The sequence below is a fragment of the Martes martes genome, assembly GCF_963455335.1.
Source record: "Martes martes genome assembly, chromosome: 8".
NCBI classification, from domain to species: Eukaryota; Metazoa; Chordata; class Mammalia; order Carnivora; family Mustelidae; genus Martes; species Martes martes.
The window spans coordinates 84619422-84645954 of NC_137895.1; the positions used below are offsets into that span (position 1 = coordinate 84619422).

General features: G+C 43.3%; 1 protein-coding gene across 1 annotated transcript; it reads right to left on the reverse strand.

Annotated features, from left to right (window-relative positions):
- Nucleotides 1-8008: 8008 nt before the first annotated feature.
- Nucleotides 8009-11605, reverse strand: TUBA1B (tubulin alpha 1b). Its single transcript, XM_080812528.1, has 4 exons — nucleotides 11394-11605; nucleotides 9790-10012; nucleotides 9499-9647; nucleotides 8009-9170 (listed from the first exon to the last, which is right to left on the reverse strand). Exons 1-4 carry the CDS (start codon nucleotides 11394-11396, stop codon nucleotides 8190-8192), a joined length of 1356 nt encoding a protein of 451 aa, XP_080668654.1. The 5' UTR covers nucleotides 11397-11605; the 3' UTR covers nucleotides 8009-8189.
- Between the last annotated feature and the right edge of the window lie 14928 nt (nucleotides 11606-26533).

Below are 26533 nucleotides of genomic sequence, written 5' to 3' on the forward strand. Positions count from 1 at the left end.
ACCCATTCTTCATAAGGAAGAGGCTACCTTGATTATGGAGGGTTAATTTCGACTTCTTCAAGCAGCACAAAGAAGGGAATTAATCCATACTGAGCCTCCACCAAGTGCTAATTATTTTTTTAAAAGATTTTTATTTATTTGACACACAGAGAGAGAAATCACAAGTAGGCAGAGAGGCAGGCAGAGAGAGAGAGGAGGAAGCAGGCTCCCCGCTGAGCAGAGAGCCTGATGCTGGACTTGATCCCAAGACCCTGAGATCATGACCCGAGCCAAAGGCAGAGGCTTAACCCACTGAGCCACCCAGGCGCCCCCCAAGTGCTAATTATTAATAGATACTTTACATAGATTATTTTGTCCAATGTCAAAAGAACCCTAGAAAACAGACTTTATTGTTTTTAGAGATGAGGAGTTAGTTCAAAGAGATTAAGTACAAGGGCCAACAACACCAGGTGGTGGAGCTAGGGTTTGAACTTGGCCTGTCTGATTCCAAAGCCTTCCTTTTCCCTGGTATTTTGCTGTTGCCTCTTAGTGGATATATGCCCCACTTCTGTATTCTCCTCATTACTATATTGCTTAGATAGTCAGTGTAGTAGAAAGCTAAAACTTGAACTTCAATACCTTCAAGAGCCCTGGAACCCTTCCATCTGTATCTTTGAGACCACTTTTGAGCTTCCAAAGATTTATTGCCGAACAGCAGCGTGAGAGGAGCAGATAGAAGGCCAGAGGCATCCACTCCCCAAGGTGACTGGGCAGGAAAGGGACAGAGAGGAGGATTAGGAAAAGTTGCCCTTTTCTTTAAACAAATATTTCAGAAACTTTCCAGATTATGGATTATATTCATTTGCTCTTTGCTTACCTACATTTCCTAATTTTTCCCCATAACTTCCTGGGTCCTCAGGAAGAGTTTCTCTGGGGTGAAAATGCTATAGGCTGTGCTATTTTGTGTGAATTTTGTTTCCAGGTGTCCCAAATTAATGGTAGTCAAATTATACCTCAAAAAAATGCATATTTTTTTTTTTTAAAGATTTTATTTATTTACTTGAGAGAGAGAGAGAGCATGAGAGGGGAGAAGGTCAGAGGGAAAAGCAGACTCCCCGCTGAGCCAGGAGTCCGATGCAGGACTCGATCCCTGGACTCCAGGACCACGACCCGGGCTAAAGGCAGCCACTCAACCAGCTGAGCTACCCAGACGCCACCCAAAATTCATATTTTTATATGACCCACAAAGTGATGATATTAGGAGGTAGGGCCTTTAAAAGGTAATTATGTTTAGATAAAGTACACCTCCTCTGGTGGGATTAAGGTCCTTCCAAGAAGAGAAAGAGACTAGAGCTTTCTCTCTGTGCCTTGTGAGAATAGAGCAAAAATGCAAGCCAGGGAGAGCGCTCTCACCAGACACTGATTCTTAGACTTCCCAGCCTCCAGAACTGTGAAAAATAAGTCTGTTGGTTAAGCCATCCAGTCTATGGTATTTTGTCGTAGCAGCCCAAGCTAAGGCTGTAAACCTCCTCCTTTCTCTCTGATGGAAATTGGACTAGTTCCTAGAAATGGACCAGCAACTTTGGGATTGCCTTCCTCTCTAGGGTGCCAGGGAAGCCAGAAAACTAGAGGTTTCTTTTAGGTAAGAACTACCTGGATCTGAGAGCCTATTGTTGTCTGCAGGGGTTGGGGAAGGGTTTAAGAAACATGCTTTGAGAGATTCTGTTCCTTTGTCCCTACCTATCTCTGACTTTTCAAAAAATATTTGAGAAGATAGTCGTAATGAAAGATAGGCTTGAAATAGCAGAAAAATTTGAAATCCTGGACTTTGGGAATGGAGAGGGATCTTAGAAATCTTCAGTTCTCCCTGTTTGCCATTCACGACATGGATGGGACAGTGGCCCACTGTTGATCCTAGCTGATTATTAGAATGTGAGATGCAGTGTTTTCCCCCCATCTGTTGCTGTGCCCTCTGGGTTTTTGAGGAATGAGGCTGCTGCCATTTCTGGATAGCAGATCTTCATTGGGTTTCTCTATTCTAATCTAAACATCTTCAGTTCTCTGAGTTCCTCTACCCAAGGCTACTTAGCATTCCACTCAGCCCTTGGAGGGAACTCTGTTGCCTTTCTGTATCTTTTTTGAGGTGCCCAGAACTGCATAAACAGTTTGCATAGCAGGACAAATAGTGAGGAGGATTGTGGGAGTGCTCAGCTGCGTAGCTTTGCATACTGATGTAAAGATGGAATGCCTAAGGTGACACCTGCCTGTTCTGGCAGCTGGGCCACACTTTGGCCCCTGGCACAGATTCATTTAGTCGGTGTGAGCCGGCAGAAATTCCTGCATGTTAGTATCATAAGACACTTGAGAGGGTGAGGGGTCTTATTTATGAAGAATCTTTAGAACAGATCATATTTATGAAGAATGTTGGGAACAACTTTCCCTTCTACCTTTATTTGATATCACTGTCTACCCTGTGGTGTCTTCCTGAGGCATCTTAGATCTCTGGGCCTGGGAAAAGGGGAGAGAGTGGAGGGGCAGTCATCTCTAGCTTGCAGAGTTAAAAGTTTGAATCTTGGGCCTGGGTGGCTCAGTCAGTTAAGCAGCCGCCTTCAGCTCAGGTCATGATCCCAGGCTTCTCGGATTGAGTCCCGCAAGCCTGCTTGCTTCTCCATCTCCCTCTGCCTGCCGCTCTGCCTACTTGTGCTTTCTCTCTGTCAAATAAATAAGTAAAATCTTAAAAAAAAAAAAAAAAAAAAGGTTGAGGGATGCCTGGGTGGCTCAGTTGGTTAAGCGGCTGCCTTCAGCTCAGGTCATGATCCCAGTGTCCTGGGATTGAGTTCCACATCGGGCTCCTTTCTCGGCTGGGAGCCTGGTTCTCCCTCTGCCTCTGCCTGCCACTCTGCCTGCCTATGCTCATTCTCTCTCTCTCTGACAAATAAATAAATAAAATCTTAAAAAAAAAAAAAGTTTGAATCTTTGTTCTTGCCCCAAATTAATTCTTGGAATATTTATTGAGTGCCAGTTATGCACTAAGCACCAAGCTAGGTACTGGCCATACAAGGGTAAACACAATAGACGTAGAGCTTATAAAACCCGATAGGGGGAAAATTTATTAATTAAATAATCACACAAATAATTAAATAATTCCAAAATACGAGTAATGCTTTGAGAGAAAAAGTGGAAGTTTCTATGCAAATATTTAATGGGGACTCTGAGTCTGACCTATTCTTTAAGTCCTTGAAGAGGCAATATTTCAGTTTCCATCATCAAAGAAAGAGTATGAGAAAGTGGGCAAAGATGGAGGGGGCAGTTATGGCTGAAAAAGGTATTATATAGGTGGAGGGAAGAGTGAAGGCCCCAGGCAGGAATGAGATCAGCTCAACTCCATCACAGCTGGACGTAGTAACATTTGGCAAGCTGTTAGGTGGGAGATGGGTTGGTCGGTTGAGGGATGGGTGGGAAGGGCATTTATTTTGATGTATGGACCAAATGGCAGAGAGGAAATAGCTGGGCCTCACAACACAAAGATACCAGTATCTACATGATAATGTGCACATCATCAGATGGTTATTGACTTTGTGTCAATGAGTTCAGATTGATCTGGCAATCTCCCTTCCTACATGTTGACCCAAGACCACGTTTTTATACCCATCCCATCCTGAGGCGTAGAGGCAGGAGCTGAAGTTAAGAGCTTGGGTATGGGAGTTCCTAAATCCTGTGGCTGCCTGATTCATAATGGCCTAGCATGAGGCCTAGGTGCCTCTAGGGATGGACAGAACAACAACAACAAAAAACCCACGACAAGCCAGAGATGCCAAGTCAGTTACTTCCTGTTTGTTATATATCTTCTAGGCTCAGCTCCAAGGTGACAGGGCAGAGTTCACAAATCTGAGCTCTGCTCTTCTGGGCACAGAACTCGTTGTCAGTGGTGCCATCTGCAGGGCATTAAGGAATTTGCCAGGAATTTGATGGGATTGGGAAGGGAAAATGCCATCTCTCTTCTCTCTCATTCGAGCCTCTTAATCTGACCATGAACCTGGCCCTCCATAGGGCTGAAAGACTCCTATTCCTTCTGAACTTTTAGCAGGCAATATTTAAGGCCCTTGGTCCTACAAGACAGGACACAGGGCTATAGTATCTCTTCCCTTCTTCCCTGCCAATTAAATCTGTCATTTGTTTAAAAAAAGAAAAAAAGGCACTGGGCTTCTCTCGTTTTAAGGTCATCTCAAGGTTAGGAATGCTACATTGTAAAGGCATTTAAGTATTCTGGTGTTTAAAAAAAGGTGGGTGGGAGTAAATCCAAAGTCTTGATGTGCTAAGGTTAATTATCATCATCATCCTCGCCATCTGTAAGTAAACCCTCCTTGGGCTTTACTTAGTTCTATTTCTTCTCTAAATAAATTGCTCGTTTTTCCTTGGCAGTGGCTTTGGTGTCTCAGTGAGTAGAGCTGTCAAGTCGTGGGGTGCCCTGTCCCTCATTTCCGAAGCTTAGATGCACATCGCTAAGCTTCAATTCCTTCCAGACTTGATTGTCCTATTCGACACCCTCTTCTGAAAAAGGCAGAATGGGAATCCTGAGTGCAAAAGGGAAGATAGGCCGGGGTGCCTGGGTGGCTCAGTCATTAAGCATCTGTCTTCAGCTCAGGTCATGGTCCCAGGGTCCTGGGATGGAGCTTGACATCAGGCTCCCTGCTCAGGGAAAAGCCTGCTTCTCCCACTCCTCCTGCTTGTATTCCATCTCTCTCTCTGTCCAATCAATAAATAAAATCTTTGGGGGGGGAAAAAAAAAGGGAAAATAGGCCTAGGAGTTTAAGAGAGCCTAATGACAGAAAGAAGAGTCAAGTGACTCAATCTGTTTCCTAGGCCTCTCTACCCTGAAACTCAACTCAGAAGGTGCTTAAAGAGACCTGGGCCTGAAAAGAGAGTGAGTATGTTTTACAAAACCCTCAGGTTCGATGTTTGTAGTGAACAGAATAATAATCTGTCCTAAGAGGGAAATAAATAATCCTTGTTTTTACTTCCATTAGAGCAGTCTGTGGGGCCATAATCATACTGGGAATTGTGTTGCTGCCAGGTATCAGACCTCGGGGGCCTCCAAAGGAATGCTTTGTGACATTTCCTGGCTGCCTTGGCATCTCATTATAGGCAGCCCCTTTCTCCCCACCCCAGTCCCAGACTTGATATTTCATGTCACCAAAGGTTTTGACTATTAGTAACTACTAATCATCATGTTGCATATAAGATGATTAGGAACAGAGGGGACAGAGGGAATACTGAATTCAAGCAGCCGATTGGATCAATAACCAAATAATTAGAGAATAAAGAGGATTGGATAGTTCAGGAAGAAGGTAGATAGGAAGTGTCTCTTCTGAAAATAGCTTAAATTAAAACAACCACAAAGGTTGAACTTTGAGTTTGTACTATAGAAAATGGAAAACCTTTCTAAATTACAGGTTTCCTCCCTTTTATTTACTTTTAAGATTTTATTTTTAAGTAATCTCTATACCCAATATGGGGCTCAAACTCACAACCAGGAGATCAAGAGTCGCACGCTCCTCTGAGACAGCCAGGCACCCAGGTTTCCTCCCTTTTAAAAAATGAAATATATCAAGTGTACTGGGAAAAAAAGATTAATATAACCATTATTGTTCTATCCTATAAAAACATTAAATCTTGGGGTTTGTATGTAACTCCCCCTGATTCTTGCCTCCTGTCAGTGTGAAGTTTTCTCGCAGACTAAACAGGACTGACATGTGTAACAAATGGGATATTGTAGAAATGAGACAGTGTGACTTACAAGGTTAAGTCATAACATTGCTGTTTCCAACTTACCTTCTCTAGGATCACTCATTCTGGGGGAAGCCTGCCCCCATGTTCTGAAGACACTCAAGTAGCCCTACTGGAGAGAGGTCCACATGTGAACTAAGCCCACCTACCAACAACCAGCACTCACTTGCAAGGCAGGTGGGTGAACTGCCTTGGAAGAGAATCTTTCAGTCCCAATGAAGCACACAGGGAACTGTAGTCTCAGTCAATACCTTGACTTGCAACCTTACGAGAAATCCTGAGACAGAACTAGCCAGCTAAACCACTCCTGAATTCCTGACCCTCAGAAACTGCATAAAATAATACATATATACTGTCTTAAACCATAAAGTTCTGGGACAATTTGTTGTGATAATAGGTAATAAAATTCTAAACAACTATGTGCCTTGCACCAGCCTGTCATCTTATTTTGCTTTATTACAGATCAATCTTCTTAAAAATACAACCCCCACCCCACCCCAACACACACACAAAACCCAAACAAAATAAAACATCAGGGGCACCTGGATGGCTCAGTTGGTTAAGCAGCTGCCTTGAGCTTGGGTTGTGATCCCAGGGCCCTGAGGTGGAGCCCCAGATCAGGTTCCTTGTTCAGTGAGGAGACTGCTTCTCTCTCTCACTCTGCCTGCTGCTCCTCCTGCTTGTGTTTGCTCTCTCCCTACCTCTGTCAAGTAAAATCTTTTTTTTTTTTAAGATTTTATTTATTTATTTGACAGAGACAGAGATCACAAGCAGGCAGAGAGAGAGGGGGGAAGCAGGCTCCCTGCTGAGCAGAGAGCCTGATGTGGGGCTCAATCCCAGGACCCTGAGATCATGACCTGAGCAGAAGGCAGAACCCCTTAAGCCACTCAGGCGCCCCTGTCAAGTAAAATCTTAAAAAAAAAAAAAAAAAGAAAGAAAGGAAGAAAATCAGATGCAGTTGAAATGCTGGCTTCTTGATCCTGTCCCTGCCTTGTGCCTCAAAACTCTGAAAATGCACATGGCATGCTGCGCACTGAACGTGTGCTTCCCTGATTTCAGGCACCCAGGACATCTTCTTGAAAAGCAAGCTCTTCTCTGCGTTACTTTGCCACTGTTTCCTGGGCTCTAGTGTAGCTACCTTTCCCTCTTGTTTTGCAGGAAGAGATACATCAGAGGGTTTTCAGACATCTCTCAAGAACTCCTTTGCAATCAGCACTAACTCAAAACCTTCAGTCCCCATTTGGTCACTAATGCAGTTTAGGAGTTCCCCGTAGCACTTTACAGCCCTGGCATCTGCCTTCCCCAGGGACCTGTGGTGGCTCCATTTGTGTTGCTATGCTCACAAATCAGATTGTTTCTTTCAGGAGCCAAGAACGCTCCATTTGTGTTGCTATGCTCACAAATCAGATTGTTTCTTTCAGGAGCCAAGAACGCTTCTGTAAATTTGTAGGGGAAATAACTGGGAAAACTGGTTTTTTAAACCAAGGATCAACATCTCCAGCAGACCTTTGGTTCCTGTACTTCTGTTCCACTGTGCATTTTCTCTATGGTAAAACACTTGTTTGCATCCTGTTTTCCTATCTACTAGTCATTTAGATGTAGCCAAGCTATATACTTGAAAGAATGTAAATGATGCCAAAGGCCCTAAATTGTACTCTTACCCTAACCTATACAAGTGTTGCCATTTCACCCTCCAGTAAAGTAGTGCTTTTCTACAAACATCCTCAGCCTTTTTTTAAAGCACACAGCTTATTATTTTGCTTTCTATTAGGACTTTTGCTTATCAGCAGGAATTATGATCCTGCAACTTATGACAGGGCTGGTAACAGCTTTTACCTCATCATGCTCAAGTCTCTTATCCATCTGTTTTTCCTGTAGAAGGGTCATTTTGAAATTCTTAGTTACATTGATAGGTCAGCAAACTCCTTTAAAACGAGCACTCATGGGTTTGTAGGACATTTAAAACTTCCCTGAATCTGACCAATAAGAAGCTAGATTAGCTCTGAACTAACATTTTTCTAGGCTCCTTTCAGATTCTAACACTGGTTGAGGTGCTATTAACAGATCAGTGTCAGAATCCAGCTCTCCTGCTTTTCTAGTCCAGTGTGCTCCCTTGCCCCCAGAGGTGGCTATACAGGAAATAGGATTCTTGGTATTACCACCCTACGGCTACCTTCCAGATATGATGAATGGCAGGACATCCTGAATTGGAGAAAGCAATTTAGAAAAAGTACAGAAGTCAAACTTTCTTTCTTAAAGCCTTTACTTTGAGACATGATGGAGAAATGCAACAGGTACACATGGAAAACACATGATCACAGTTAAAAGTGTTAAAATCTAACCAGAAAGCTTTAACGCCTGTCAGCTAATGTTGAAGCTTAAGTTCTGAGTCTGACATGCTGCAGGGATGAAAGGAATGGTAATTAGTATTCCTCTCCTTCTTCTTCACCCTCTCCTTCAACAGAATCCACACCAACCTCCTCATAATCCTTCTCAAGGGCAGCCATGTCCTCACGGGCCTCAGAAAACTCTCCTTCCTCCATGCCCTCCCCCACATACCAGTGAACAAAGGCACGCTTGGCATACATCAGGTCAAACTTGTGGTCCAGGCGAGCCCAGGCCTCAGCGATGGCTGTGGTGTTGCTCAGCATGCACACAGCTCGCTGGACTTTGGCCAGGTCTCCACCGGGCACCACAGTGGGAGGCTGGTAATTAATGCCCACTTTGAAGCCAGTGGGGCACCAGTCCACAAACTGGATGCTGCGCTTGGTCTTGATGGTGGCAATGGCGGCATTGACATCTTTGGGAACCACATCGCCACGGTACAACAGGCAGCAAGCCATGTATTTACCATGGCGAGGGTCACATTTCACCATCTGGTTGGCTGGCTCAAAGCACGCGTTGGTGATCTCTGCTACAGAAAGCTGTTCATGGTAGGCTTTCTCAGCAGAGATGACAGGGGCATAGGTGGCCAGAGGGAAGTGGATACGGGGATAGGGCACCAGGTTGGTCTGGAATTCTGTCAGATCAACATTCAGGGCTCCATCAAATCTGAGGGAAGCAGTGATGGAGGACACAATCTGGCTAATAAGGCGGTTAAGGTTAGTGTAGGTTGGGCGTTCAATATCGAGGTTTCTACGACAGATGTCATAGATGGCCTCGTTGTCTACCATGAAGGCACAATCAGAGTGCTCCAGGGTGGTGTGGGTAGTGAGGATGGAGTTGTAGGGCTCAACTACAGCTGTGGAAACCTGAGGGGCTGGGTAAATGGAGAACTCCAGCTTGGACTTCTTGCCATAATCGACAGAGAGACGTTCCATCAGCAGGGAGGTGAACCCGGAACCAGTTCCCCCTCCAAAGCTGTGGAAAACCAAGAAGCCCTGAAGACCTGTGCACTGGTCAGCCTGGTAGAAAAAAGAAATAGAGAAAACATATGATTACTGCTCTTTGCAATATATCCTAAGTAAATATATTTTCACTTTTCGTACAAGTCCAAGAATACAGATCTTATTTTGACAAGAAACGCTTACATGGAGACCTTCCTAGAATTACTAAGCATTTCTTACTTAAATGACACCAAGTAGTTCATGCTTTAATTGGATTTTTAAAGAAAAACTATAAAGGAATAGTTTACCTCACTCCATTACATTTTAATTCTGTGTCTGAGATGGAAAGAACCTATTTCAAGTGTCTTCCTTAGCATCATTATTTACTTCTTGAGAATAAACATACCAGCTTCCGAATTCGGTCCAAGACAAGGTCAATGATCTCCTTGCCAATGGTGTAGTGCCCTCGGGCATAGTTGTTGGCAGCATCTTCCTTGCCTGTGATGAGCTGTTCAGGGTGGAAGAGCTGGCGGTAGGTGCCAGTGCGAACTTCATCTGGAAAAGGCAAACACAGCAGCCCCCCATCACTCACCACCTGCACAAGCCTGCTCAACCTCACGGGGTCCATGGAGCCTCAAGACAGACCTCCTGTCCCAGACCCCCGGGGGAGCTCACCGGGTTACTGAGGCCAACTCACCAATGACTGTGGGTTCCAGGTCTACAAACACGGCCCTGGGCACATGCTTGCCAGCACCCGTCTCACTGAAGAAGGTGTTGAAGGAGTCGTCTCCTCCCCCGATGGTCTTGTCACTTGGCATCTGGCCATCGGGCTGAATGCCATGCTCCAGGCAATAGAGCTCCCAGCAGGCATTGCCGATCTGGACACCAGCCTGGCCGACGTGGATGGAGATACACTCACGCTGTGAAAAGTAGAATAAAAAAAGATAATTAGTACTAACCTAATCTAGTAAACACTGTAAAGCAGAACAAAATAATTTATATAATCAATCTCACAAACTTCCCCTTCTAAAATGAACTGAAATTTAATACTCTTCTAGGAGAGAATCACTATACTTTTCGATCTGCATTGCTTTTAACGAATTTCTTCTCCGTATCTAAATTGGGAAGGCCTCTTTCCAGACCAAGAGCGCTTAGTCACAGCTTCCTCCTTTGAAGAGGAAGATAGGGAGGCCATTCATTCAGTGCTCGGGCCTCATAATTCCATTTTAGACTAGGCGGCCAGATTTCCGGGCAGCTACCATCGCAGGAAGCACGTGGTCAGAACAGTGCAGAGGAAATGTCTGGCCGCAGGGACAAAGGGCGGGGCTTTGCGGCACAGGATGAATGAGCAATTCAGGGTGAGCGCGCGTCCGCGCCCCTTTGCGGCCACCGGGGCCGCGCAGCTGCAGCCACACGCAGCAGCCACGTCTGCAGAGGCGCCTGCCATGGCCAACCATCTTCTGCTCCCCCAGGCGTTGGGCTAAGCCCAGCACCTTCACATCTGTCAGGGCACAGCAGGGGATTATCGGCGGCCCAGATCTGGACCAAGATCCGATTTCTGTCCCCTCAAAATCCCTCACCGCCACCACCTGCTCCTACGCGCATTCCTAACTCTGACCAAGGAAAGACAGATGGCCTCTTGAAGCTGTTGGGAGCTAATTGTCCTAATACTCTGGCGTAATGCAACACACCCAACAAGGAGCCGTTCTTCACATTCACCTTATCGCTCTCGTTAAACAACAACAAAAAAACCCCAAAACTGGGGCTAACATAGACACGCCCCACAGCAGTAGACCGGCAGCTCCCCGGCGCGCACGCGCAGACTGCAGGGGCGGGCTCCCGCCACTCCCTGGCGGGAAGGTAACGGTCGCGCCTGCGCTTTTGTGTCGGGCTCCTTCCCGCCTCCGCGCTTCTGGCAGAGGAGGAAGTGAGGGCGTGGAGAGCCCGCGCGCGCGCGCCCGCCCGCCAAAAGCCGGGGAAGGAAAGGGGGATGGGAACGCGCGGGAAAAGACTGTAGGGTCTCGGGTCTCGCGCCCAGGAGGTAAGGGCTAATTGAGAACCCCAACCACGGTGTGGGGAGCCGGCGCCCGGCCATGCCCTCCCAGAGTCCGAGAAGAAAACGCGGCGGCCCCCCTTTCGGGCCCCAACCATTCTCACTATTCCCACCCTCGCCTCTCGCCTCGCTCTTCAAGCCTTCCAAAACCAGAGCGCTGATCCCTTACTAACGGCCCCCGCGAGACGGTCCGGCTCGCTTTTCCCGGTTTTCCAGAGCGAGGGCGGCGCCCCGAGCGGCCCACTCACCATGATGGCTACGGGTTAGCAAGCGCAGGCGACAGGAGCAGACACCGCGTACCGGTTACCGTCCCCGACAAGCTAAGAGTCGAGGTAAGTAACGCACTGAGTCGGGGGCGGTGCTGGAGCCACTTAAGTAGCGGTCCGGGGAGGGGCGGGCGGGCCCAGGCGGTGCCACGGCCGCGGGCCCCACCCCCGGCCCGGCGCGCCCACTCGGCGCCCGGCTCGGCCGCCGCAGAGGCGGGCTCCTGGCTCAGAGCCCCCTCCCCGCGCCGGCCCTACCGGGCGGGGTCCGCCGCGCCTGCGGACAGCGAGCTCCGATGCTGCAGTCTGCGGCGCATGGCCGCCAGGGCCTGGGCGTGTGGGCGGCAGCAGGTTCAGAAACCAACCAACATGGGAACGGGAAAGGAAGCTTGCCTTAATTTGGAAGAACCCTAAGATTTAAGAAGTCTGTCCCGTTTTAAAGATGAAGCACCATGAGATGCAGAAAATTCTGGTCCGGATAGCTCAGCTGATTATTTTCATGTTGCCACAATTTGTCAGTGAGTTTTTCCTTCGCCACCCCCCCCCCCCCGCCTCAGTTCTTTTAAAGGCAGTGCATTCCTTACCTACCTGAAAATGTGGAGGATGCAAGGTTTAGAAAACGGACCAGCTTTATTTGGCTTATTGTAATGACTTGTTCGTTAAACTAATGTGCCAGAGGTTGGAAGCAGAAATATTTCAGTCATTCAAAGAGTAGTACCTAAGCATTGAACATCAAAGCTGTTAAAAGGGCCCACTAGGCCCCATTTTTAGACATAACCAACAACTTTATGAGACGGTTCCAAGGGCTTTTAAAAAGGGGGATACAAAGATACATTTCAAATTTGGTAGCTGAATTGTAGAAGTGAGGACAGAAACTCGGGTAGTGAGGAAATTGACACTGAAGGATATTAGGAAGTAGGGAATCCTTGTGTTATACAGAGCTTTGTAAAACTTGATAAAATAATTGCCTTCTATTATGTCATGATAGATCAATTGGTTATAGCCTCCTTCTAGGAGGCCCAGATTGTAGCTGATACCCTCCTTCCAATCTCTGCCTTTCAGGAGACTATTCCAAGATCATAAACTTAGTAAACCCTTGGAAATGCATGAAGTGGTTAGTTAGAGTTAAAGTGTGGCTTTAAAATGGTCCTAGCAGAAACCTATTGTTACACTATTCAAAATATCCTCCCACTGATAACAAAAAAGTAAATGTGAAACTAACAGTCTACAGATCATATTCAGTTATTACCTTGCTCAGATTTGGTGAGGGCTTCACCCTCCATATCAGACAAATAACAGATTTACACTGTTAATATGTGTGTGTGGCTTGTAAGGATATGTATGTGTATACATACAAACACACACACACACATTTTTACTTTCTTGTATATGTAAAATTTCCACTCATATGAACCTGGAATACAAACAAGGAGGTTTCCTTTTATTTCTAATAAATGTGGTTTTTTTGTACTCTTTTTTTTTCTTGGTATGATGATTTTCTGTTAAAAGGTTTTCAACTCAAGATAAAAATTTGCAAATATTTTCCAAACTAGGTTACTGGGAGCAAGACTATTTTTTAATATTGTCTCACTTATTCTTAAAGAAGATGGAAAATAATTAGTTTGTCTGGATCAGGAAATGAATGTTAGGAACCACCCTGCTTAACTCCATTTTGCTGTCTGCTCTGGATGAAAGCCTTTGGAAGCAGGCACCTCCCTCCTTCTAGCTCTCCGCAGAACCTTAGAGCTTTCACTGCAGAGATTTGCTCCTGTGGGCCTGTATGTGTCCCCAGATATCTCCCTAAAATCATTAGCTTTGCTAGCCTTGTTTCTGTGAATTCCCCTGTTGTGAATGAGGAAGTATTTGAGGGTTTTTTAGGTCCCTGATGACACCATACTTTTCAGAGAGTAATTTAGATCCAAATGGACTTTTAAATATAATCGAATCTGGTATCTTTATGCCAGAAAAATACTGAATAATGGTAAGTTTATTTTGCTACCTCTTTAGTGCTTTAGAGGAAAGGCTGACATTTTTTTCTTTTTTTACCCATATTAATTTACATAGGTTTATTTGTTTATATTATATATAGGATGCATATACTTTGTATATATTTAACAACTAAATAGTAGTTATCTATTGCTGGAATATAAACACAGTATTATCCACTGTCTTAACATTTTAACTGATTATTAGGTATTTGTTTTGTTGGACTGTTACAGGGCCTGTAACTTTTTTTTTTTTTTTTTAAGTCTTTGGTGTAATGGGAAACCCTGTGTTGCTATTTGAGCCAACCCATTTTTGCTACTTAATATCATGGCCATTTGCTACTGTTCTACACAGTCAGCAACATTTTTAATAGTTCCATATTATGGTTTTGACACAATAGTTCATAACATATTTTGTTCCTTTAACCAGCTCTATAGGGAAAGAAAAAAAAATAAGTAGCGATAACTTACCGAACATCAAATATTTTCAAATATTTGACCTTTTTTTTTTAAAGATTTTATTCATTTATTTGACAGACAGAGGTCACAAGTAGGCAGAGAGGCAGGCACAGAGAGAGAGGGGGAGGAAGCAGGCTCCCTGCTGAGCAGAGAGCCTGATGTGGGGCTCGATCCCAGAACCCTGAGATCATGAACTGAGCCGAAGGCAGAGGCTTAACCCACTGAGCCACCCAGGTGCCCCGATATTTGACCTTTTATTCTTATTTATTGCAGTGTTTTAAATTTACATATACTGTTTTGCGTTCTCTCTCCCCCTACCCCTTACCCCCACTCCCACAAGTAGATGGTATAGGGGAAAGAAAATGGATTTTGGTTTCAGATAGTACTAGATGCAGTTTTAACTTTGTCAGTTAATAGTGGTATGACTTTAGACCCTTAAATATCTTTCTCCAACTTCATTTATAAATGGGAATCAGTGAATTTGAATAATCTTTTTCTCATACTGTCACATTCAAACCCATTAGTAAATTTTATCAGTTTTATTTTCAAAATATGCCCATCATTTTTTTTATCACATCCCCTTATTTCGTAGCATTTACAGAACCTGAAATTACCTTCTTTGTATATTTATTTACTTGCTTAAAATTTCTCCCTAATTACATGCAAATTCCATGTCTGTTTTTGTGGAAACCAATCTTGGTTGCCCCTCCAAAAAACACCTTCTTCCATTCTTTGCCAAGATAACCTCTCTCTCTCTCTCTTTTTAAAGGATATTTATGTGCTCAATCCCAGGGGATAAATCAAGGGAACCCCATTTCCCTTTACCAGATTTTTACTTGCTTTTTCAGTCTCTTTCATAATTGGACCTAGTTCTGGGAAGTTGGCTAGGGTATTTCTGTAAATGGATTTGAAAGAGGACTTTAACTACCTCCATTTTTTAAAAAAGATTTTACTTATTTATTTGACAGAGATCACTAGTAGCCAGAGAGGCAAGCAGAGAGAGAAGAGGTGAAGCAGGCCAGGCTCCCTGCTGAGCAGAGAGCTCAATCCCAGGACTCTGGGATCATGACCTGAGCCAAAGGCAGAGTCTTTAACCCACCGAGCCCCCGAGGCACCCCTCAACTACCTCCATTTTGATCTCAGCCTTTACTTTTTTTTAAAAGATTTATTTATTTATTTATTTGAGAGTGAGAGTGAGAGAGAGAAAGAGAGAGAGAAAGTGAGAGCATGAGAGGGGAGAAGGTCAGAGGGAGAAGCAGACTCCTTGCGGAGCTGGGAGCCCAGTGTGGGACTCAATCCTGGCAGTTCCTGATCACGACCCAAGCCGAAGGCCGTTGCTTAAACAACTGAGCCACCCAGGTGCCCCAGTCTGTACTTCCTAAGGGATTAACTTCTTTTATCCAAACTTATCTCTCTCTTTTTTTAGGATTTTATTTTATTATTATTTTTTAAAAGATTTTATTTATTTGACAGACAGAGATCACAAGTAGGCAGAGAGGCAGGCAGAGAGAGCGGGGGTGGGAGGGGTGGGGGGGAGGCTCCCCGCTGAGCAGAGCACCGATGCGGGGGCTCCATCCCAGGAGCCTGGGATCATGACCTGAGCCGAACGCAGAGGCTTTAACCCACTGAGCCACCCAGGTGCCCCTAGGATTTTATTTTTAAGTAATCTCTACACCCAATGTGGGGCTCAAATTTATAACCCCAAGATCAAGATCACAGCCAGCCAGGCGGCCCATACCAAACTTATCTCTCTCTTTTTTTTAAAGATTTTATTTATTAATTTGACAGACAGAGATCACAAGCAGGCAGAGAGGCAGGTAGAGAGAGAGGAAGGGAAGCAGGCTCCCTGCTGAGCAGATGCAGGCCCGATGCTGGGCTCATCCTAGGACCCTGAGATCATGACCTGAGCTGAAGGCAGAGGCTTTAACCCACTGAGCCACCCAGGTGCCCCCCAAACTTATCTCTTAATTCAGGCAAAAGACCTTGTGGGCAAAGCATCCCCTGATGGGAATCCAAACTACCCTTTTGAGCAAAAAGGACTGCCTGAGCCAGCAAGACCCCTCATGACTGACCCTAAGACAATGATCAATTTAACTTTCACTGCCTACCTCCATGTACCCACCAACCTTTGTTCCACAATTTCCTTACATATACCTGGAAATATTTTTGACACTTTGGAGTCAGTCTTTGAGATGCTGGTCTGCTGTCTTCCTGGTGTTGGCCTCACTGAAATAAATTCCTTTCTTGTTTCACCACCACTCTTTCCTCTGCCTTTGGATTTTGTCAGTGATAAGTGGCTGAACCTGATGTGTTTGGGACCCCCAGAGCCAGCTCTTCCACCCTTGTGCCCTGGCTACAGTTTTCCTCCCTGATCAAAAGAGATTGCATCTTTGAGGACCTTTTGTTTCACTCCTTCCCCTTCCTTTCTGCTTTTGGAAATGTTTTGTGAAGGTGTGTTGCCTATAGCCAATTTAAGATTTTCAGGGTCTTAATATAAAGAGAATCAAAGAGATGGCAACTCAGTGCTCTGCCACTGCCACTCTGAAGTTGATGAGCCAACCTTGAAACTACCTCCAGATTTTTATTTATTTATGAAAATATTTTATTTATTTTAGAGAGCATACACACGCTGCACAGGGGAGATGAGCAGAGCAGGGAGAAGGAGGAGGAAAGAATATCAAACAGAACCCCCCCCCCCGTCTGCCCCACCTCCCATACGCAGAGCTGGGTCCCATGACCCTGAGATGATGACCTGAGCCGAAACCAAGAAGAGTCAAGAGTCGGTCCTCAATGGACGGAGCCACCCAGGGGCCCCCAAATTTATTATTACAGTAAGTGCCTAATTTGTTGTTGAATGTCAGACTTGGTGATTGGATACAGGATTTGAAGGAAACTGAGCAATGGAAGTTAATTTTTAGTTTGGGGGGGTTAAATAGCTAATTTAATGGTGGGTTGTTGTTGTTTTTTTTTTTTTTTACTGATATCAGAATACTGAAGGAAGAAGTGGATGGGAACTGAAGAAGAGACACAGGAGAAGCTAACAATTCAGCTTTTGACATGTCTTGAGCTTTAAGTGCCTGTGGTACAGGTACCTGGAGAAGTCCATTAGTTAGTCATATATGCAGATATGAAGAGAGGAGTGGGATACAGATTTGAGAGTCTTCAGCATAAAGATAAGTAAATGATGTAGATGAATAAGACCACTCACGGGGAATGCACTGAGCTTGGAGAGTGGTGGTCTTAGAGAACCTGGCCTTAGTAGGGAATCTGAAGAATGGTCATATTTAAAGTAGAGAAAAAAAACCTATAAAAGAAATCTGAGAAGGAATGATCATAGAGGGAGTACTGGGGGTTTCACAGTCCGAGGAAAAGGAGAGTTTCCTGAAGGAGAACTGGTACAATGCCAAATGCTGCAGAGAAATTAAGCAGGGTAAAGACTGGAAAGTGTCCATTGTGTGTATATAGAAAACAATATCTGTTTTTTTTTAAAGATTTTATTTATTTATTTGATAGAGATATCACAAGTAGGCAGAGAGGCAGGCAAAGAGAGAGGGGGAAGCAGGCTCCCCACCGAGCAGAGATCCCTATATGGAACTCGATCCCAGGACCCCGGGATCATGACCCGAGCAGAAGGCAGAGGCTTAACCCAGGCGCCACCCACGTGCCCCACAATATCTGTTTTTTTTTTTTTTAAAGATTTTATTTATTCATTTGGCAGGTAGAGATCACAAGTAGGCAGAGAGACAGGCAGAGAGAGAGAGAGAGAGAGGAGGAGGAAGCAGGCTCCCTGCTGAGCAGAGAGCCCGACATGGGGCTTGATCCCAGGACCCTGAGATCATGACCCGAGCCGAAGGCAGAGGCTTTAACCCACTGAGCCACCCAGGTGCCCCACAATATCTGTTTTTATTTATTTATGGGACAAATTTATTGAGAGCTTACAATGCAAATATTCCTTTTAAGTGTTGGGTGGATATAACAATGAACAAAATATGTCCTTCCTCTCATGGAATTTATATTTTAATGAAGGAGAAAGAAAATAAGTATATAACAAAGAGATGTGAAATATAATGTCAGGTGCTTTTGGGTGCTATGAAGAAAAATAAAGTGTGGAAAAGAAATTAAAGTTACATAGGAAGGCTATTTTAGTTAAAGTGACCTGAGAATGCCTCTCTGAGGAGGTAGCTATTTGAACAAAGACCTGCGTTAGGTGGTAGAGTAGACATTTCAAGCAGAGGAACATCAGGAGCAAAAGCCTGAGGTTGAGTGTGTATGTCTTTTTTTTTTTTTTTTTAAGATTTTATTTATTTATTTGACAGACAGAGATCACAAGTAGGCAGAGAGGCAGGCAGAGAGAGAGGGAGAAGCAGGCTCCCCGCTGAGCAGAGAGCCTGATGTGGGGCTCGATCCCAGGACCCTGGGATCATGACCTGAGCCGAAGGCAGAGGCTTTAACCCACTGAGCCACCCAAGTGCCCCTGTATGTCTTTTTTAAAGCAATATTAATAAAGTCAGTGAGATAAGAGCAGAGGAAGTGATGGAAAGGGTATTTTGAAATGAGATCAGAGAAGTATCAGTGTCTAGATCACGTAAGTGTCTTTCTTATTAGCCATGGGAAGACTGTGTTTTATTCTAAAATCAGGGAAACCATTGCATAGTTTTGAGCATAGATGTGACATACTCTATTTTGAGATTTTAAAAGGATTGTCTAGCTATTATGAGAATAAACTATAAGAGGTTAAGAGTGGAATAAAAAAGGGGCACCTGGATGGCTCAGTCAGTTAAGCATCTGCCTTCAGCTCAGGTCGTGATCCCAGAGTCCTGGGATTGAGCCCCACACCGGGCTCTTTGCTCAGTGGGGAGCCTGCTTCTCCCTCTCCTTCTGCATGCCGCTACCCCTGCTTGTGCTTTCTCTCCCTCACTCTCTCTGTAAAATAAGTAAATAAAATCTTTTTTTTTTTAAAGAGTGGAATAAAAAATATGAGTTGGAATGGAATTGTAGTAATGCAGATAAGAGGTGATGATTACTTGGACCAGGGTGGACCAGTGGTGGAAGTGGTAACAGGAGGTCAGTGTATGGATATGTTTTTGAAGGTAGTATTGGTAGAATTTATTAATGCATGGAATGTAGAATGAGAAAGAAAGAGAGGAGTCAAACATGATCCTAAGGTTTTTGGCTTGAGCAACAATGGGGAATACTGAAGGAGGAACAGGTTTAAGGAAATAGAGGGAATCAGATGTCAGTTTTGGACATGTCAAGTTTGAGATGTAGGGTATTAGTCATCTGAGTAGAAATGATGAGGCAGTAGGCTAAAGTGTAAAGAAGTCACACTGAAGATAAATTTAGGAGTCATCAACATAGAAACTGGGTAACATCACCTAGGAAGAAAGTGTAGATTAAAAGAAGACCAAAAAATAAAAAATAAAATAAAAGAAGACCAAAGATTGAACACTGGAGCACTTCAGCTTTTAAAAATTAGAAAGTGGATCCTGTAGTCAAAGTGAGAAGGAGCAGCCAGCGGTGTAAGAAGAAAAACGTGAGGAGTATGGTGTCCTGGAAACCAAGTGAAAAAAATGTTTCAAGCAGGAAAGTGATAACTGTGTCAAACTCTTTTTTTTTTTTTAAGATTTTATTTAATTAATTAATTAATTAATTTATTTGACAGAGAGAGATCACAAGTAGACATACAGACAGGCAGAGAGAGAGAGGGGGAAGCAGGTGCCGGCAGAGAGCCGGATGCAGGGCTCCATCCCAGGACCCTGAGATCATGACCTGAGCCGAACGCAGAGGCTTTAACTCACTGAGCCACCCAGGTGCCCCTTGGTCACACTTTTTTTTTTAAAGATTTTATTTATTTATTTGACAGAGAGAGACACAGAGTGAGAGGGAACACAAGCAGGGGGAGTGGGAGAGGGAGAAGCAGGCTTCCCACTGAGCAGGGAACCCAAGAGGGCTCCATCCCTGGACCCTGGGATCATGATCTGAGCCAAAGGCAGACCTTTAATGACTGAACCATCTAGGCACCCCCAAAGGAAAGATTTTTTTTTTAAGATGGGAGATACTTTAGCATGTTTGTTTGCTAGTGAGAATAAACAAAAGGGAGGGGAAAATTGATGATGTGAGGAAAAGGGAATGAATTCAGGAGCAAAGTTTTAGAATAGTGAAATGGGAAGGGATTCAGTGCGCCACTTGAAGGGTTAACATTGGAGAGGAGTATGATAGTTTAGCCACTGACACATAGGAGGAAGCCAGAGGATGAGCACAGATTCAGGCCGGCAGTTAGATTTGGTGGTAGGAATGTTGGAATTGCTCTTCTGGTTGCTTCTTTTTTCTTCTAGTAAAATAGGAAAACAGGTAATTTGTCTTTATTCTCTCTCTGTTTGTTTGTTTGAGAGGGAGAGAGACAGGGGTGGGGAGTGGCAGAGGGAGAGGGAAAGAGAGAATCGTAAGCAGGATACACACCCAGTTCAGAGCCCAACATGGGGTTCCCCCGATCTCACAACCCTGAGGTTATGACCTGAGCCGAAATCAAGAGTTGGAGGCTTAACAGACTGAGCCACCCAGGTGCCCCCTCCCTATTTCTCAATAATAACAGAACCCTGATTTTGTTGGGAGCAGGGTACCAAGTTTCTATTCCAACTACAGAAGGGATGTCTATGTGACTAAGTTCGGGAGAGTTGTTAGTGGAAGTTGTCTTGTGGGGCTTCTAAACTGGTTTATGTTTTTGGTCCTTTCTCTTTTTCTTGCTTAGCATATAGACATGATAACTGAAGATCAACCATCTTATGACAATAAAGTGAACCTATTGCTAAGGGTGAAGGAAGATAGAGTCTAGTTCCCTGATGACATTGTGGAGCTGTAGCACAAGTCCAGGATTGCCTACCTCTGAACTTCTCATTATGGGAGGAAATAAAACAATTTGTTTAAGTCACACTGATCTTTTTCCTTTTTTCTCCTTTTTCTGGGATGTATGTGTCTGTTATTTGCAGCTGATTGAATATACAACTGATGTGGTGGTGGGATCTTGTGGAATTTCTCTTCTGTATTTAATTTTTTTTTTCTTTTTTTCAGAGATACGGTGATGGTGAAGGATCATTAGCTAAATGTGAGGATTGGGGAGGGAGTGTGGGAGGTCTGAAGAAAGAAAATGTATAAAATAGTCATCTCTGAGAGAGGGACAGTAAATCAACTAGGGAAATGTAGTAAAATTTCCAAGTATTGTTGAAGGCATAGTAGGTTTTTCAGACATTTGTGGCCGTAAATATAAAATAATATCAGTCATCCTGGTTATGTTTTTCTCTAGTCAGTTCAGCTGCTCAGGTGAGGTATGAAATAGATGGAGAGACGGATTTAACCAGGATTGGTATTTTGCTGAAACTGCTGGATCACACTGTAAAATAGAAGACAAAGTAGATGTTAGTCACTGAGAAGACAATTGAATATCTGAACAGATTTTAAAAAAACATGTAGTAAAAGCAATAGACTTGAAAGCAAAACTTAAACACATTTTGTGACTAGTTAAAAATTCTCATGGTTCAAAAGTTGAAGAGAGGGACAACTGGGTGGCTCAGTCAGTTAAGTTAAGGTTAGGGTTAGGGTTAGGCTCAGGTTGTGATCCAGGGGTCTTGGGATTGAGCCCTGCATCAGGCTCCCTGCTGAACCTGCTTCTCCCTCTCCTGCTCCTCCTGCTTGTGCTCTCTTTCTCTGTGTCAAATAAATAAATAAAATCTTTTTAAAAACAAACAAAAAACAAGTTGAAGAGGGGCGCCTGGGTGGCTCAGTGGGTTAAAGCCTCTGTCTTTGGCTCAGGTCATGATCCCAGGGTCCTGGGATCATGCCCTGAGTCAGGCTTTCTGCTCAACGGGGAGCCTGCTTCCCTTCCTCTCTCTCTGCCTGCCTCTCTGTCTGCTTGTGATCTGTGTCTGTCAAATAAATAAATAAAATCTAAAAAAAAAAAAGTTGAAGAGATAAGCAGATACACATTGAGAAGTTTTGTTTCTACCTTGTGATGGTTAATTTTATGTTTCAGCTTGACTGGGCCAAGGGATGCTCAGATAGTTGGTTAAATATTTTTTTTGTTTATGTCTGTGAAGGTGTTTCCAGAAGAGATTAACATTTGAATTTGGTGGACTAATAAAGCAGTTGGCCCTCTCCGGGGGGAGCAGACATCATTCAAACCATTGAGGGCCTGGGATTCTTGGCTAACTCAGTCAGTAGAGCATGTGAGTTCAAGCCGCATTTGGATGTAGAGTTTACTTAAACAAAACAAAACAAAAAACGTTGAGGTCCTGAAGAGAACAAAAAGGCAAAGGAAGGTTGAATTTACTTTCTGTCTGACTATCTGAGCTGAGACATCGGTCTTCTGTCCTCAGTGCTCCTGGTTCTCAGGCTTCAGATCCAGATAGGAATCTAAACCATTACCTCTCCAGCCATTGAACTACAAGACTGGCTTCCCTAGGTCTCTAATTTGTAAACAGCACCTAGTGGGACTTCTCTGCCTCAATAATCATGTGAGCCAATACTTTATAATCTAGATAGATAGATAGATAGATGATAGATCAATCGATCGATCAGTCCTGTTCGTTCTCTTTCTCTGGATAACCTTGCCTCATACACACTTCTGTGCTCATTCATGCCATTCCTCTCCACTAGCCCTACAGATAAGCATTCATATTAGTTTGTTGTGAGTTTGTTCAATGTTTCTTTGTGACAATATAAATAAATATTGATTGATTAATCTATTCTTATTTTACCCCTTTCTTATGTACAAAAGTGTATCAAATTATGGTGCCTGCTGTTTTACACCTTGCTTTTTTCACTTATCTTTCCATATCAACAACTCCTAAAGAGTATCTTCATTATATATTTATTGTTACATTCCATCTACAAAATGTTGATGAAAAATGAACAAGCCTTTTATGATCTCTAAACATAAAGAAAGTGTTATTTGAGTCCAAGTTAGGACAGCTGCCCAGTAAACATGATCTTCACAGGAAGGTGCTCTGAGAATGAATAATTTTTACAGGGTTATATACTTTTTACATCTTATGAAAGCTGAAAGGATTATAGATAAGCATATAGGCAGGAATCACAAGTTTTATCATAAAAGAATGCAGGGAGTAGGAGCATTGATGGATATCTCAAGGACAAGATGGTTTTTCTTTAGGCTAGTTGTTCACAAAGCAGATGTACAATGCATCCGTGGCAGGTCATAAATCAGGCTTTTGGTTTGAAAGAAGTTTATGTACAGTCATGCTGACTTAGAAAAAAATCTAAAATGGCTTCTCTTGTGTATCAGGCCTTTAAAGAGTTTTTCTCTCATCAAGAGTATTCTTTTGTTATAGATGTATCATGATTTATTTAATGAATATTTTGAAAGCAAGACCTTTTTTTGAAGGAACTTTTTTTTTTCCCCAAGGCTTTGTGGGTTCCAAGGAGTCAGTATAGCAGGACTTCATGTTTAAAGTTCATGCCACGTTGGGGGTGTGGGCGGCGCCTGGGTGGCTCTGTGGGTTGAGCCTCTGCCTTCAGCTTAGCTCATGATCTCAGGGTCCTGGGATCGAGCCCTGCTTCCCCTGCCCCCCCTGCCTGTCTCTCTGCCTACTTGCTATCTCCCTCTCTGTCAAATAAATAAATAAAATATTTTTTTTTAAAGATTTTATTTATTTATTTGACAGACAGAAATCACAAGTAGGCAGAGAGGCAGGCAGAGAGAGGGGGGGAAGCAGGCTCCCCGCTGAGCAGAGAGCCCAATGCGGGGCTCGATCCCAGGACCCTGAGACCATGACCTGAGCCGAAGGCAGAGGCTTTAACCCACTGAGCCACCCAGGCGCCCCGTAAATAAAATCTTTCAAAAAAATAAAGTTCATGCCAGGATCCGTAGAATTGTGAAGAATGTGTGATGATGAACAAAATCATTATCTCTCCAAAAAGAAATAAGGATTCAATCAACAGACAGGAAGTGGTAAATCTAAAGCAGAATGGTTAAAGTTTAGCTGCTTGTGGGTTCCTAAAACCAAATCCAGATTCTCATATCTGAAGATTTTCTTACTTTACTTCACTAGGCTTTGGTCCTGGCAGTTGAGATTAGGGTAGATCAGCCAGTTGAGGAGACAGTCTAAGTAGAGAAATCTTGTGTTTCACTTTCTCTGGTATAGGTTGGGGACTGTAGGATTCTTAAAGAAGCCCAACATCTGACATAGTGCCTGAGTAGTTGAGTAGCCTTGGCTATAAGGGGGCATGCCTAGGCAGCTGGGACTAAAAGCAACCAAATTTTCCCTAGAGGCGCCTGGGTGGCTCAGTGGTTTAAGCCTCTGCCTTCGGCTCAGGTCATGATCCCAGCGTCCTCGGATCGAGCCCCACATCGAGCCCCACATCGGGCTCTCTGCTCAGCGGGGAGCCTGCTTCCTCCTCTCTCTCTGCCTGCCTCTCTGCCTACTTGTGATCTGTCTGTCAAATAAGTAAATAAAAAATTCAAAAAAAATTTTTAAATAAAAAAAATTTTTTTCCCTACATGCCACCATGATGATGGGCAAAAGAGAGCAGAGAGCACCCAAGTACCTAGTGAAATGCAGAATTTCTGAGAAGGCCGGAAAACTGAAAGAGACTTTGAATTAGAATAAGAACTCTGACTAGAAACCAAGGCAGGAACCTAGATACCAGTACAAGAAGTCAGAAGACAGGTGAGGTGAACAACTCATCAGAGACCATCAAGGTTGGAAGAGAATATAGGGATCAGATTCCGTTCTTCCAACAATACCTAAGCCTCTCCAGGAACTTAGATCACTTTAGAGAAGATAAGAGGAGAAGGAGAAAGAGTTTAAATCTTGATTTAGACTAAATACTTACTCAAATGAGACCATTTTAAACAAGAAGTAACTGATTTACCTTGAAGTAGTGTTTCTGTTTTCTATCCTTGCTGAGTGTTTGTGAGATATTGAATTTCAGCTATTGAGAAGGGAAATCCAAAGGAACAAGAACAAAAATATAATTAATACCACTAATGGACTTTTGGCAGAGAGGTAGGAGCATTTGGAAAATTTTATATGAAAAATCAAGCAAAGATTGAAGCAGTTAAGAGGTTCAGGAAAAATAAAAGTTTGTATAAGAAAGGAAGTGTGATTATAGTGGACTATTTGCTTCAGCAATGAATAATACTTAAATAATCACAATAATACAAACACTGGCTCATTTCTGTTTATTTATTTATTATCTATCACTGGCTGATTTCAATTAAAACTATGTTTAGATAGGAGATGAAGTGTGAAGAGTATAAAAGAACTAAGTTCTCAACTCACATGGTGAAAAGTAAGTAGATAATGTCTAAAATTGATAAATTAAGAAATAGCAGCATGGGGCACCTGGGTAGCTCAGTGGGTTAAAGCCACTGAGAAGCAGACTCCCCTGGAGCTGGAAGCTCAATGTGGGACTCGATCCTGGTACTCCAGGATCATGACCTAGGCAGAAGGCAGTTGCTTAACCAACTGAGCCACCCAGGTGCCTGAGAACTATTATTTTAAAACAATATTATTTGATTTTTGGTTTTTGTGAATTTTTTGTTGAACTCTAAGATATATGTAACAACCTACATATAGAAAAGAGTGTAACTCACAAATGTACAACTTGATAAATTAAACACACCTGTGTAAATTAGCACCCAGATCAAGAGTATTTTATTTTTAAATCATGTACATGGATTCTTTATTATATGTTTAAAATTAATAATAATAAAGAGTTCAGATATCAGGAGTGATTAAATGCTTTTTTAAAAGATTTTATTTATTTATTTGACAGACAGAGATCACAAGTAGGCTGAGAGGCAGGCAGAAAGAGAGAGGAGGAAGCAGGCTCCCCATGGAGCAGAGAGCCTGATGCAGGGCTTGATCTGAGGACCCTGGGATCATGACCTGAGCTGAAGGCAGAGGCTTAACCCATTTAGCCACCCAGGCACCCCTATTTTTATTTATTTTATTATTATTTCTTAAAGTAAGCTCTATGCCCAATGTGGGGCTCAAACTCATGACCCTGAGATTGAGAGCTGAATGCTGTTCCAACTGAGCCAGGCAGGTGCCCCTTGAATTTTAATTTTTATTGTTGAGTTATATTTCTTTATATAGTTTAGATATAAGTCCTTTCTCTGATATTTGATTTGCAAATATTTCCTCCCATTAAAAGGGTTTTCTTTTTACTTGTTTGATGGTGTCTTTTGGAGCACAAAAGTTTTAAATTTAATGAAGTCCAATGTGTCTTTTTTTTTTCTTCTGCTGCTTGTTTTTGGTGTCATACCTAAGAAACCAATACCTAATCTAAGACCATATTTGCTCTGATGTTTTCTTCTAAGAGCTTTACAGTTTTAGCTCTTATATCTAGATCTTTGATCCATTTTAAGTTAATTTTGTATATGGTGTGAGATAGGAGTCTGTATTAGTTTCCTAAGGTGCTATAACAAAATACCATAAACTGGGTAACAGCAGAAATTTATTCTTTCATACATAGTTCTGTAGGCTAGAAATCTGAAATCAAGGTATTGACCAGGTTGGTTTCTTCTGGAGGCTCTGAAGGAGAATCTGTTCCATGTTTTTCTCCTAGTTTTGGTAGTTGCTGGCAATCCTTGGCCTTCCTTGTCTTGTGATACATCACTACAATTTCTGCCTTCCATCACTACGTGGCATTCTCCCTGTCTGT

Bases quoted from the DNA above. Each gene is read 5' to 3' on its own strand.
- TUBA1B (XM_080812528.1), bottom strand. The intron at 9,648-9,789 runs GTGAGTTGGCCT...TGCCTTTTCCAG, and splicing joins CCTGGAACCCACAGTCATTG to ATGAAGTTCGCACTGGCACC. The intron at 9,171-9,498 runs GTATGTTTATTC...TTTTTCTACCAG, and splicing joins TGGACCGAATTCGGAAGCTG to GCTGACCAGTGCACAGGTCT.